Source organism: Erinaceus europaeus, chromosome 12 (genome assembly GCF_950295315.1).
Source record: "Erinaceus europaeus chromosome 12, mEriEur2.1, whole genome shotgun sequence".
In the NCBI taxonomy this organism is placed as follows: Eukaryota; Metazoa; Chordata; class Mammalia; order Eulipotyphla; family Erinaceidae; genus Erinaceus; species Erinaceus europaeus.
The window spans coordinates 3,719,150-3,732,175 of record NC_080173.1 but is presented as its reverse complement, the minus strand read 5'-3'; the positions used below and the strand labels follow the sequence as shown (position 1 = coordinate 3,732,175).

Below are 13,026 nucleotides of genomic sequence, written 5' to 3'. Positions count from 1 at the left end.
AGACAAATAATATTAGAAAATGTTTTAGAAGACATTTTCCCCAAGGGTCTGATTGCACATCGTCCCAAAATATGCATCAGCACACTTTGTTCACCACCAATGTGGCACTGTCCCTCTCTCCACAGCTGGACACGGAATCCTTGACCACAATACAGTCCTCCACCTCCCTTTTACTTGTAAGTGCTTAAAAAAATCTTTTTACACAGGGCTGGGTGGTGGCGCAGCGCATTAAGTGCACCTGGAGCGAAGCACAAGGACCGGCTCAAGGATCCCGATTTGAGGCCCCGGCTCCCCACCTGCAGGGGAGTCGCTTCACAGGCGGTGAAGCAGGTCTGCAGGTGTCTGTCTGTCTCTCCCCCTCTCTGTCTTCCCCTCCTCTCTCCATTTCTCTCTGTCCTATCCAAAGAAACAGAAAAGTGATAAAGTCTGCAGGTGTCTCTCTATCTCCCTCTCCCCTCTAAATTTCTCTCTGTCCTATCAAGTAAGATTTAAAAAAAAAAAAAACAGGTCACCAGGTGTGGTGGATTCATAGTGCTGGCACCAAGCCCCAGCAATAACCCTGGTGACAGGGAGGGAGGGAGGAGTCCTGCCAGCTGAAGAAATCACTCAGCTAGCAGAGCGCAGCACTTGCGTGCTTGAGGCTACCAGTTTCATCCCAAGCACCACACGTGAGATTTTATTTCACATAAAATAAAAAATAAAAATATTTATAAAGGATAGATGTGTGCGCAGATAAGGTTTTTTTTTAAAGATCTATCGAAATAAGGGCTGGATGGTGGCACACCTGGTTAAGCACACACATTACAGTGCACAAGGACCCAGGTTCAAGCCCCCAGTCCCCATCTGCAGGGGGAAAGCTTTGCTAGTGGTGAAGCAGGGCTGCAGGTGTCTGTCTCTCTCCCCCTCTAGAGACCCTGTCTCTCCTGACTTCTGGCTTTCTCTATCCAATAAATAAAGATAATAAAAATTAAAAAAAAAAAGGGGGAGTCGGGCGGTAGCACAGCGGGTTAAGCGCAGGTGGTGCTAAGCACAAGGACCAGTGTAAGGATCCCGGTTCGAGCCCCCGGCTCCCCACCTGCAGGGGGGTCGCTTCACAAGCGGTGAAGCAGAACTGCAGGTGTCAATCTTTCTCTCCTCCTCTCTGTCTTTCCCTCCTCTCTCCATTTCTCTCTGTCCTATCCAACAACGAGATCAACAACAACTACAACAATAAAACAACAAGGGCAACAAAAGGGAGTAAATAAATAAATAACAAAAAAATCTTTAAAAAGATAAATAAATCTATCAGAATAAATTTACAGAATGGAAAGAGAAAGAGGAATGGCATGGTGATAAAGTAACGCCTAAGGCATTTGTGACTGTTAGAGGGGAAACACGCGGAGTGCCAAGTTCATTCCCTAGCACCACCATAAGTCAGAGTTTAGCAGAGCTCGGTCTCAGACTCTCTCTCGCCCCATTCCTCTCATTAAGATAAACAGATATTTTTAAATGCACGGTCTGTGTCAGGAAGTCAGCATCTATAGTAATCCACAAATGCAGAGAGTGTGTGTTGAGGCTGCACTTCTCGGCCTTGCAGGGGTAACAAGCAGCATGCCCCTTGGCCTAAGGTGAGCATTTAGACACTGGATCTCAGGTTCCAGAGATCTGTATCTGGTTTTGTTTGTTCCCTTTTTTTCCCTTCCTTGATGCCAGGGCTTCACTGGGGCTTCATGCCACTCCCAGGGGACTACAATTTTGTTGGTGTTTTTTAGGCACCCTTTTTAAAAGGTATTTTTTTAAATATTTTATTTATTTATTATTGGATAGAGACAGAGAAATGGAGAGGGGAGGACCTCCTCCATCACCATAAGCCAGAGCTGACCAGTGTTCTGGTGTGTGTGTGTGTGTGTGTGTGAGAGAGAGAGAGAGAGAGAGAGGAGAGAGAGAGAGAGAGAGAGAGAGAGAGAGAGAGGAGAGAGAGAGAAGAGAGAGAGAGAGAGGAGAGAGAGAGAGGAGAGAGGAGAGAGAGGAGAGAGAGAGAGAGGAGAGAGGAGAGAGAGAGAGGAGAGAGAGAGAGGAGAGAGAGAGGTGAGACTGAGTCACAGGCTTTTTACACAACACTGTTACCCCTGTCTTTCAGGGGAGCACATTTCTACTTCCCATTTACCCAGACACACAGTATTTCTATCTACTAAACCCATTCTCTTCAAATAGTCCAAGCGAAACCAGGAGGTGCTTCAGTGGAAGAGTACCAGCTTCTAGGAGCGAGTCTCAAATTCGATCCTAGTATCTTATTCCAGAGTGATGCTCTGACTTCTCTCTCCTTCTCCCTCTGATTAAATAAATAAATAGGGGCTTGGGAAAATAACTCTACCTGTTAAGAACATAGAAATGCAGGCCTGGGAGCCGGGCAGTAGCGCAGAGGGTTAAGCACACATGGCACAAAGCGTAAGGACCGACATACGGATCCTGGTTCAAGCCCCTGGCTGAACTCCCTGCAGGAAAGTCCCTTCACAGGCAGTGAAGCAGGTCTGCAGGTGTCTTTCTCTCCCCATCTCCATTTTCCCCTCATCTCTCCATTTCTCTCTGTCCTATCCAACAATGACGACATCAATAACGGCAACAATAACTACAGCAATAAAACAAGGGCAAAAAAAAAAAAAAAAGGAAAATAAATAAATAAAATATTTCAAAAATCTAAAATCTAAAAAAAAAAGAAAGAAAGACAGAAATGCGTGCCTGAGGCCCTGGGGTCACAGCTTCAAAGCCCAGCACCACCTCTGGTCTCTTCCCTCTCCCGGCCTGTGCGCTCGTGCACTCCCTCTCATGCCTCCTCCCCCTCATCTCCCTTCTCATAAAAACAAACGCATTTGCAGCCCAGCAGACGGCACAATACACACGGTGTTGGGCTCGCTCTCACACGTGGATCCTGAGTCTGATGCCAGCACTGCATGTGGTTCTCTATCTCCTTCCCTCTCTCTCACTCCGCCCCCCTCATAAGTAATCTTAAAACATACATATGTATATGGCATGATAAATCATTTCAAGTAAATATAGTCCTTAAATCACTAATTCTTTTATAGTTACTTGAAAATACAACAGGATTGGAATATTCCAATTTAATAAGAGTATTTTCTAACAGTCAAATGTAGCTAAGATTTCTATTATGAGTCCCAGACATTAGCTATTTTTGTCACACTACACACATTTGAACTTGAAAAATGGATTGTGTTTTTAACAAAAACATCAATACTTAAAATTCTGAAAGTTTAATCTGTCAATATTTTAATCATATTCTTCACCTTCTCCATTAGAACTAAAATGTATACAAGAATTTTAACTAAAGTTTCCCAGTGATCTTTCCATTTGCTGGCTAGAGAACAGAAGACCCAAAATACAGTACGGATGCCTCAAGAAGTGAAGTCTGTACCATGGAGGCAAGCTGGCTGCAAGGGAGGGTTGGCAGGCTGTACTAGCACACCTACATAATTCTGTTGGGTTCTCGAGATTTTCACACAAAACACTTACTAGCCAGAGTAGCTTATACTCTTTCCAAAAGGTCTCCTGAAGTGAACTTACCTCTGTTTCTGTGAGAAGTGTTTTTAATCTTGTTAAATCTTTTGTTACCATCCCATTCTGAAAGAATGAATGGAAAAAAAGAAAAATATGTCATTACAGAGACTTAATCTGCCCTTTGTAGAAAAAAAAAAAAATGTTATCTTCATCTTCCATTCCTAACTAGCATAACCAGCTAAAATAAAGCTGCCCATCTTCATGAAAAGATCAAAGGGGCACAGAACAGAGACACAGCAGATCCTGGACCACTGTAGTCCTGTGCTTCAGAGTTACTCCACGCAAATAGTGACAATGGGTACCTCTGAAGAACAAGATAGGTAAGCGAAGGTAAAATTAAACTTGAAGGATTGTTGAACATGTTCCCCTAAAACTAATGGGTTTATGCTTGTAAAATGATGAGCTCAGCCAGTTGATTTGTGACTCAGACTCACAATGATCAGATCACTTTTACAGATGGCTCGTTACTAGAAAGCTGCCAAAGAAGCTATGGAACATAATCATCCTTCTGAAATTCAGATTTCACTTGGAATTTAAAGGCAAATGATTTCTTCCTAGCTTTAAGTGTAAAAAGCCAACAGGTAAACCTATATAGTATGCTTTACTTTATAGAAAAATGCTCTTAAAGATAGAATTATCTTAACAACAAAGAGCTGTATTCATTATCATCTATTGAGAACTAAAGGGCTATATAGCCTTGCTATATTAGTGCATTTTAGCCTTTAAATTAATCTATGAGCTTTATGAAATCAAAACACATTCTAAAGCAATTAAATAATTCACTGCACAATAATTCCTTAGAAAACAACAAAATTAGCTTCTGAGGTGGGCTATTCATTATACAAACTCAGCAGTATACTAGGTGTGTTCTTCACTTCTGTTTTTTTTTTTTATTTTTTTTAACAAATAAATCTACTTGCTGGGCAGACAAACTTAGCCCCAGATCTTTATGACTTACAGCTATTCTGAGTAATATGTAAGACACAGGCAGTCTGTGCTGTATGACCAAGTCATAGACTTCTGGTTTATGATCCCAGAAAGTATCAGCAAAGTTTTAAAGTTATACACTGTTGACAGAAAGCTACACCTCTTTTATTCCAATCACCGTCGACTTCCAACTCATAAAGTACCAAAAAACAAGCTTTCAATTATTCAACCCAAAACTGAAAAATCTAGAAAATAAAATGCCCTATTTAAAAAGCTTACCCCAAAATTTGGATAGGATTAGCTATGCCATACTGAAAAACCTTAGCCCAAAGTGTCAGAAGGATTGGACAGGTGACGAGGCATCGTAAACTACACCCATATCATCCTCAGAAGCACAAGTAAGTAGTAGGGGAATTTAAACATTTTATAGAATAAATGGTTAGCTTAAGAATCCTGTGTGATCACAGCTCTACAAGGCCACCTTAACACCTAGACTCATTTCCTGGTTCTGCTGAACTCCACCTTGAAGACTATCACGTAGTGATCAGATACCATCCATCTGAAGTATTCAAAGTCAGACATACCAGGGACTCTCCCGTCAGTGACTTGGCGAGAATGCTGGACACAGGTTGGAGCTTCCCTTTCAGTTGCATGCAGCAAAGCACTGCCCGGAAAGCACCGTCTCCCTTGGACAGACCTTCTCCCAGAACTAACACAAAAAAATGACTATTATTAGCCAGGTGACACTCAACGTGCATGTTCCGTTCCTCAATTGCATTGCTATGCTAGCATGTTACCACAAGTATGATTCACAGCTTGCATGTATGACTTCTTATGTGCCAGCATGATAACTTCAACCACTAGAGGAAATCACTGGCATTTTCAGTTCTGTCAAAGAAATACACACAGAGCAAAACAAAACAAAAAAAGCCATGAGGCAATCAACAAATCGAACCTACCACCGCCTAGCCTCAGTTAGGATCCCATCAAAATCATAGGGAGAAGGATTCACCTTAAAACTCTCCAATGGAAGTACTATTCAACCTCTGAATTCTAGGCAAAGGACTTTAAACTGCACTGATATTCACTGCATAAAGTGCTCACTTTTTTATTCTTTTTTACTGTGACATAAGAGATTCAAGGGTCACTGAAATGCATAAGGGGTCAGGGATGTAGTTCAGTGACAGGACACATGCATTTTTGCATGTGCAAGGCACTGGCTTCAAAGCCTAGCAACACCCCTGCCCCCCCCCAAAAAAAAAGTTAACTAAATGTCCATGAACAGAAACAGCAAATCTCAACATATGATTATTTCTAAGAAACCAAAAATTATCATTTACCAAATAAGATTAACAAAGAATTCAATTGTCAAATGGCTGTAGAAAATGCCAACCCAAATATCAGCAAGTGTTTAGAGATTTGATTTAATACTATTGAAAAGAGCACATATCTCTCACAGTAAGAACAGACTCGCTTTTCTGCTGTCATCTGAGATGATTTCTCAAGGCAACTGCCAGTGGTCCAACTAGTAAGGCAACCTGCACCTTCTCTTTACTGCGAAGTCCAAGAGCTCACTTTTAGTTTATGCACACTTCCTTTGCAAGCAATTAACTTGCTAAAGAGAAAATACTGTAGATACTACATTTTTCCCATTACTTCTAGGAAAATGTTTCTTTTAAGTACCAGTATGTTACACTGCTTGATTAAAGTTCAGGCTGGGAAGATTGTTCAGTGGGTCTCCTCACAATTTTTTGTACCAAATAATAACTTTTGCTACCATGTTCAATTTGTTATTAACAAATGATATTATAACAACATTAATAAAATTTCACTTGGAAGTAGGTGTGTGTGTGTGTGTGTGTGTGTGTGTGTGTGTGTGTGTGTGTGTGTGTAAAAAATAAATAAATAATAAACTTTCACCATAAACTCAAGTCAACTAAATTATTTTCATTTATCAATGTTCTCTGAAGTCTTACACGTACACAGCTCTTTACCATTATTGGAACTGATGTAAATATAACTTTTGATACCATTTCCCCAACACATTATATTTTCCATTTGCTGGAGTGTATCATATTAGTGGCTGTATGTTTCATCAAGCAGATCCATCACTTTCACTGTCCTCTCACTTTAGAACAATTCCAGATTTTTCTCTTTTGGAAAGAGCACTGCAGGGGCCAGACAGTGGCACACCTGGTTAAGTGCTCACATAAAAGTGGGCACAGACCCAGGTTCAAGCCCCTGGTCCCCATCTCTAGGGGGAAAGCTTCATGAGTGGTGAAGCAGGGGTGCAGGTGTCTCTCTGTCTCTCTCCCTCTCTGTCTCTCCCTCCCTTCTCAATTTCTGTCTCTAATAAATAAATTAATTAAAATTTAAAAAGAGAGAGAGAAAGCACAACTGTAACGCTGAGGAGACGTGCAGTAGTAGCACACTATCTTGCACACCTTGGGACCCAGAAGTCACATGTTAAACCCACACCACCCTATGCCAGAGCTGAGCAGTGCTCTGAGGTACCTGTTTCTGTCTGACTGTTTCTCTTCCTCTCTCTCTCTCCCCTCTCCCTCTCTCTCTCTCTCTCTCTCTCTCTCTCCCCTCTCCCTCTCTCCTTCCCTCCCTTTCTCCCTCTATCATATGACAATAATTCTTTTTAAAAATACTACTGCTACATGGAACATTCTCAAGGGTTGACCATATATTGGAATACAAACACAGCCTCAATAAAAATGTGAACACTGAGATCATAAAAGTATTTTTTCAGGCTGGGGAGACAGGACAATGGTTATGCAAAAGACTTTTATGCCTGAGGCTCTGAGCTCCCAGGTTCAGTTTCCAGTACCACCATAAACCACAACCGAAGAGTATCTTTCTCTCTGTGTCTTCCTCTATCTCTCACTAAATAAAATAAAAATACTTAAAAATAAATAGTTTAAAAGTATTTTTTTTCTTACTATGAAGTTGTGAGATAAGAAATGAACCTCAAATAGAAAAAAAAGAAATGCCTGCAAAATACAGAGACTAAACAATATGCTTCTGAATAACATCTGCTTCACCAAAGTAATGAAAAGAGAACTTAAGACCCACCTGTAGAACAATGAGAACGAAGAGGTGAACTACCCTACCTTCGGGGATGCAGCAAAGCAGTGCTCAGAGGGAAGGCCCGTGTTGACAAACAGTGAAGATCTCAAGTAAGCTAATTGACATCACAACTGAACCAGCTAGAAAAGGAACAGCAGAGGCCCAAAACCAACAGGGGAAGGGAAATAGTCAAAATCAGCAGAAATTAATGAAATAGAAACCAGAAAGGTAATTCAAAAGACCGACAAAACCAAGGATAAATAAAGTAGATAAGCCACTGGCTGAGAGGGAGAGGGAGAGCTCTGACTGACGTGAAATTGAAGATGGGAAAATATAAAGAATTACATGGGGAGACTAGAACACCTCTATGCAAGTAGACCAGACAACTCGGATAAAATGGATAAACTCCTAAAATTGTACCACCTGCCAATTTAGCCCGAGACAGTTTATAACTTAAACAAGCTTATCAGTAATATAGAAAATGAATCAGTAATAAAAAATCTCCCCCAGAATAAAGGTGTAGGTCCAGACGGTTTTACCAATGAATTCTAGACTCTCAAAGGAGAACTAACACCAACTGTCCTCTAACTATTCCAGATAAATCGAAGAGGGGGACCACTACCGAACACATTCTGAGACTGATGTAACACAAATCCATAAAACAAGGAAAGACTCTACCAAAAAAAGAAAACTACAGGCTTATAACTTTGATGAACACTGCTGCAAAGATTCTCAACGAAATATTGGCAGATTGAATTCAGCAGCCTAACAATCATAATACACCAAGATCTAATGAGATTCATCCGTGGGAAGAAGCAGGGTTGGCTCAGCATTGCAAGTCAATCAATGTAATCTGCCACGTCAACAACAAGAAAGATACCATCATATTAATAGATACAGAAAAGACGTTTACCAAGATCCAACATCCACTTATGATAAAGACCCTCCAGAAGTAGTGGGCAAATCTAGAACCAGACAAGAATGTCCACTATCATCATTACTATTCAACATTGTAATGGCTTCAGACAAGAAAGAAGTATCAAAGGTATACATATTGGAAAGGCAGAAGTCAAGCTATCAGTATTCGCTGATGGCATGATAGTAAACTTAGAGAAACCCAAAGACTCTAGTAAGAAAACAATAAATTCAGTAAAGTTGCAGAGTACAAAATTAACACCCACAAATCTGTGGTATTTCTATATGCAAATGACAAACTAGAGGAAAGGGAATTGAAGAACTTAATCTCACAATTGGACCCGAAAAAGTAAAATATCTCAGAGTGAATCTCCAAAGGAGGTGAAAGATCTCTACAGTGAAAACTATAGAGCACTGGGAAGAGAAAATGACATAAAGAAATGGAAGAGCACGAGGCGTGAAGCACAAGGACCGGCATAAGGATCCGGGTTCGAGCCCCAGCTCCCCACCTGCAGGAGAATCGCTTCACGGGCGGTGAAGCAGGTCTGCAGGTGTCTGTCTTTCTCTCCCCCTCTCTGTCTTCCCCTCCTCTCCCCATTTTTCTCCGTCCTATCCAACAACAACGACATCAATAAAAACTCTAACAATAAAACAACAAGGGCAACAAAAGGGAATAAATAAGTAAATTTTTTTTTTAAAAAAAGAAATAGAAGAACATTCCTTGCTCATGGACTGCAAGAATAAATGTTATTACAATGGCCAATCTACAGTTTTAGTGAGATACTTATCAAGATCCCAATGACACTTTTCAATGAAACCGAACAACCTGTTAATAAAAAATTGTATGGAACCACAAAAAAACATGAATAAAGCACTTCTAAGAAAAAATAAAAATAGATATTGTGCGTCCCAACTTTAACTTAGACTACAAAAACTACAAAGCAATAGTAATTAAAACAGCATGATACTGAAACAAAAATGGAACAATGGAACAGAACTGAGAGACAAGAAATAAACCTACCCACCTAATACACGACAAAGGGGCCAAAAGCATTCAATGGGGAAAAGAAGGCCTCTTCAACAAATGGTGCTGGAACAACTGGCCAACCACATGTGGAAAAAATAAAACTACATCATCCAATACCATACACCAAAATCAGACAAAATGGATCAAAGATCTACATACTAGGCCAGAAACTCTGAAACAGGTAGAAGAAAATATCGGTGCAGTACTGCAGTATCTTAGCATCAAAGGCATATTTGTAGACTCAATTCCATGGGCATGTGAAATGAAAATAACTAAATAAATGGGACTATATCAAACTAAAAAACTTCTACACCCTAAAGGTAGTGCTCTGGTTTTTTTTTAAAAAAAGTCTTTGTAGTCTGGGAAATAGTGTAATGGATAAAGCATTGTTGAGCAGGATGTCCCAAGTTCAATCCTTGGCAGCACATGTACTAGAGTGATGTCTGATTTTTTCTCTCTCCTCCCGTCTTTCTCATTACCAAATAAATTAAATCTAAAAAAAAAAAAAAAAAATCTACACATTGAAAGCAAACTACACAAGGATAATTAGGCAACCCAATAACTGGGAGAAGACATTTACACATTACACAGCAGACAAACAAAATTGACATTAAACATCTCTAGAGAACTGCTCTGGGTCAACCAAAAGAAACCCAACTAAAGGGGGGGGGGGCAGGGAGTCAGGCAGTAGCACAGCAGGTTAAGCACACGTGGCACGCAAGGACTAGCACAAGGATCCCTCCCGGTTAGAGCCCCCAACTCCCCACCTGCAGGGGAGTCGATTTACAGGTGGTGAAGCAGGTCTGCAGGTGTCTGTCTTTCTCTCCTCCTCTTTGTCTTGCCCTTCTCTCTCCATTTCTCTCTTTCCTATCTAACAATGATAATATCAATGACAACAATAACTACTACAACAATGAAAAACAACAAGGGCAACAAAAGGGAAAATAAATAAATATTTTTTTTAAAAAATTTTAAAAGGTAGGCCAAAGAGGTGAACAGGTAGCTTTCCAAAGAACAGATACACATGGCCCAGCGACACATGAAGAAATGTTTTGCTTCACTTATCATTAGGAAAATGCCAATTAAAACTATAGTGAGATCCTATCTCACACCTGTGAGAATAGCTTACATCAAACCAGCAAAGGACAGGTGTTAAAGGTTGTAGAGAAAAGGGAGCCCTTCTGCACTGCTGGTGGGAATGCAAACTGATGCAGTCCCTTTGCAATCCTGTTTGGATAGTTCTTGAACAAATAAAAATGGAATTACCCTATGACTTGTCGTGCCACTCTTAGGCATTTACCCAAAAGACACACAAACATTATCCAAAGAACACATACAATCCCATATTCATAGCTACATTATTCACAGTGGCCAGAGAGCGGAAGCAGCCTACATGCCCATCAACAGATGACGACTAGCTAAAGAAGTTACAGGATATATACTCCATGGGATACTACTCCACAATCAAAAAAGTAATACTGCGTCCTTTGGAACAAAATGGATGTAACTGGAGGTGATTATGCTTGGCAAAATATGTTAAAGAGATGAAAGCAACTATTGGATAGTTTCATTCATGGAATCTAGAGAATCAACACACATAAACTTGGAGGAGGGAAACGAAAGCAAGCAAACGTTTCTAAGACTTGTGAAAACTGGTGGCGATGTTTAGGAGGCAGGAGAGTGGGGACAGAGAACTTAAGTGGTGGGTGTGGTCTGGAGCTGTGCCTTGTAATCCTACAATCTAGCCCACTACAATCACAAAATAAAGTAATTCTAAATAAAAAAATAGAACTGCAATAAATATCTTTATGAATATGCTCTTTATCAAATAAGATTTCTAAAGTGAAATTTTCAGCCCCTCTGTGTAAGGTTTTATTCAGTTATTTTTCATTTGGGAAAACTTATCCCACTTCAGTCATGTCACATTTATTCAACTATCGGGTAATCGCAAGTAAGTAAAAACTTCCAGTAAAGTATGACTTAGGGTTCGGCTTTAAGTATCTTAGAAAATTTCACAATAAGCCCCATCTCCCTCAGATCTTCATAAAACTATTCAAACATGACCTTGGGCAAACCACTTTGTTCCTGACCCTCCATGTGGTCATCCATAAAACAGAAACGCGTAAATGTATGGGGAAACATAGATAGCTATGTCTAGCAAGCAAGCCAAATAAAATGCTCTGGTCTTAGTTATAAGACCACTGCCTCCCCTACAAAGCAGACTAATAAGAGCTCGTAAAGATTAATTATGCTAATGGTATAAAGTATCTGAACAGCCTCTTCATAAGAGTTCCCTAGATGCTTCCTTTTACAGTATGGAAATTATAGAGCAGTGTGAGAACTGAGAAGAGGAGAGGAAGGTAAGTGAGGAGAAAAATGAACCTAGAAATATCTTCCTTCCTTTTTAGTAACTGGGATATTAAGAAACTAGTTGTCAAGAGCTGAAAAATATGTTTCATGGGAATGAAAAATAGCTAAAGAATATCTCAACTTCAGAGAACTCTGTGGTCTTTAGAGAGCATTAAATTGGGACCTGGCACACCAGGGCCCTGGGGGAAGCCCCACTGATGACGGCGCGCTTCTATGGTGTCTCTCGCTGACACCGAGCACACGTACTGGCGGGGAAGCGGCTCCCCAGCACAGCACACTCTTCACCATGTGGAAGGACCAGCGATCAAGCCTTGGGGCGCACGTGGAGCACCAAGAGGACCGGATGAACGGCAGACCGGGGAGCCATGGCGTCTCTCCCGCTAACCCCACCCAGCCCCACCTGTCTCTATCGAAAATTAAACAGGGCGAGAGTCATCCCGAAGCAATGGAATCACAAATATGAAAGGCCCCGTGGGCAGGGGGTGGGGGGGTGAAAACACTGGCCTGTGAGCCCGGAATCATACATGAGCAAGGGCAGAGAAAACTGGGCGGAGGGGGGAGTTAAAAACCATTCAATCCTATTTGACACAAAAACCTAGAGCTTTGGTTCTGTACATAATGTTCACTAAATTTTATTTATTTTTTTAATATTTACTTATTTATTCCCTTTTGTTGCCCTTGTCATAGTTATTATTATAGCTGTTATTGATGTCACTGTTGTTGATGTCGTTGTTGTTGGATAGAACAGAGAGATATGGAGAGGAGGGGAAGACAGAGAAGGGGAGAGAAAGACAGACATCTGCAGACCTGCTTCACCGCTTGTGAAGTGACTCCCCTGCAGGTGGGGAGCCGGGGGCTTGAACCGGGATCTCTATGCCGGTCCTTGAACTTTGCACCACGTGCGCTTAACCGGCTAAGCTACCGCCCGACTCCCACTAAATTTTATTTTTTGGGGGGAGAGGACTTTGATGGTATATAAAATGACTTGAGACAATACAAGGCCTAAACCAAGTTAACAGCCAGAAGTTAAAATGACCATTTATCTTCAGTATCAAAAACAAAACAAAACTGCAAAGCAGCACAAGCAGATCTCACACCAGTGCCCATGCTGGGGAATTGGGGCTTTTTCTCCTCATTCGCGTCTGCCTCAATTATTTTCC

The 13,026-nt window shown here is 40.9% G+C and overlaps 1 protein-coding gene across 6 annotated transcripts in view; it reads right to left on the bottom strand.

Annotated features, from left to right (window-relative positions):
- Positions 1–13,026, bottom strand: part of HELZ (helicase with zinc finger) — a 166,245-nt gene that overhangs the window by 99,867 nt on the left and 53,352 nt on the right. For 4 of the 6 annotated variants that reach the window (XM_060202610.1, XM_060202607.1, XM_060202609.1 and 1 more), the window contains 2 exons: positions 5,064–5,188; positions 3,559–3,615 (listed from right to left, as the gene is read on the bottom strand). The exons of the other annotated variants lie outside the window; for them this stretch is intronic. In XM_060202610.1, coding sequence (XP_060058593.1) covers positions 3,559–3,615; positions 5,064–5,188 — 182 coding nt within the window. The remainder of the gene's footprint in view (positions 1–3,558; positions 3,616–5,063; positions 5,189–13,026) is intronic. 6 annotated transcript variants of the gene reach the window in all.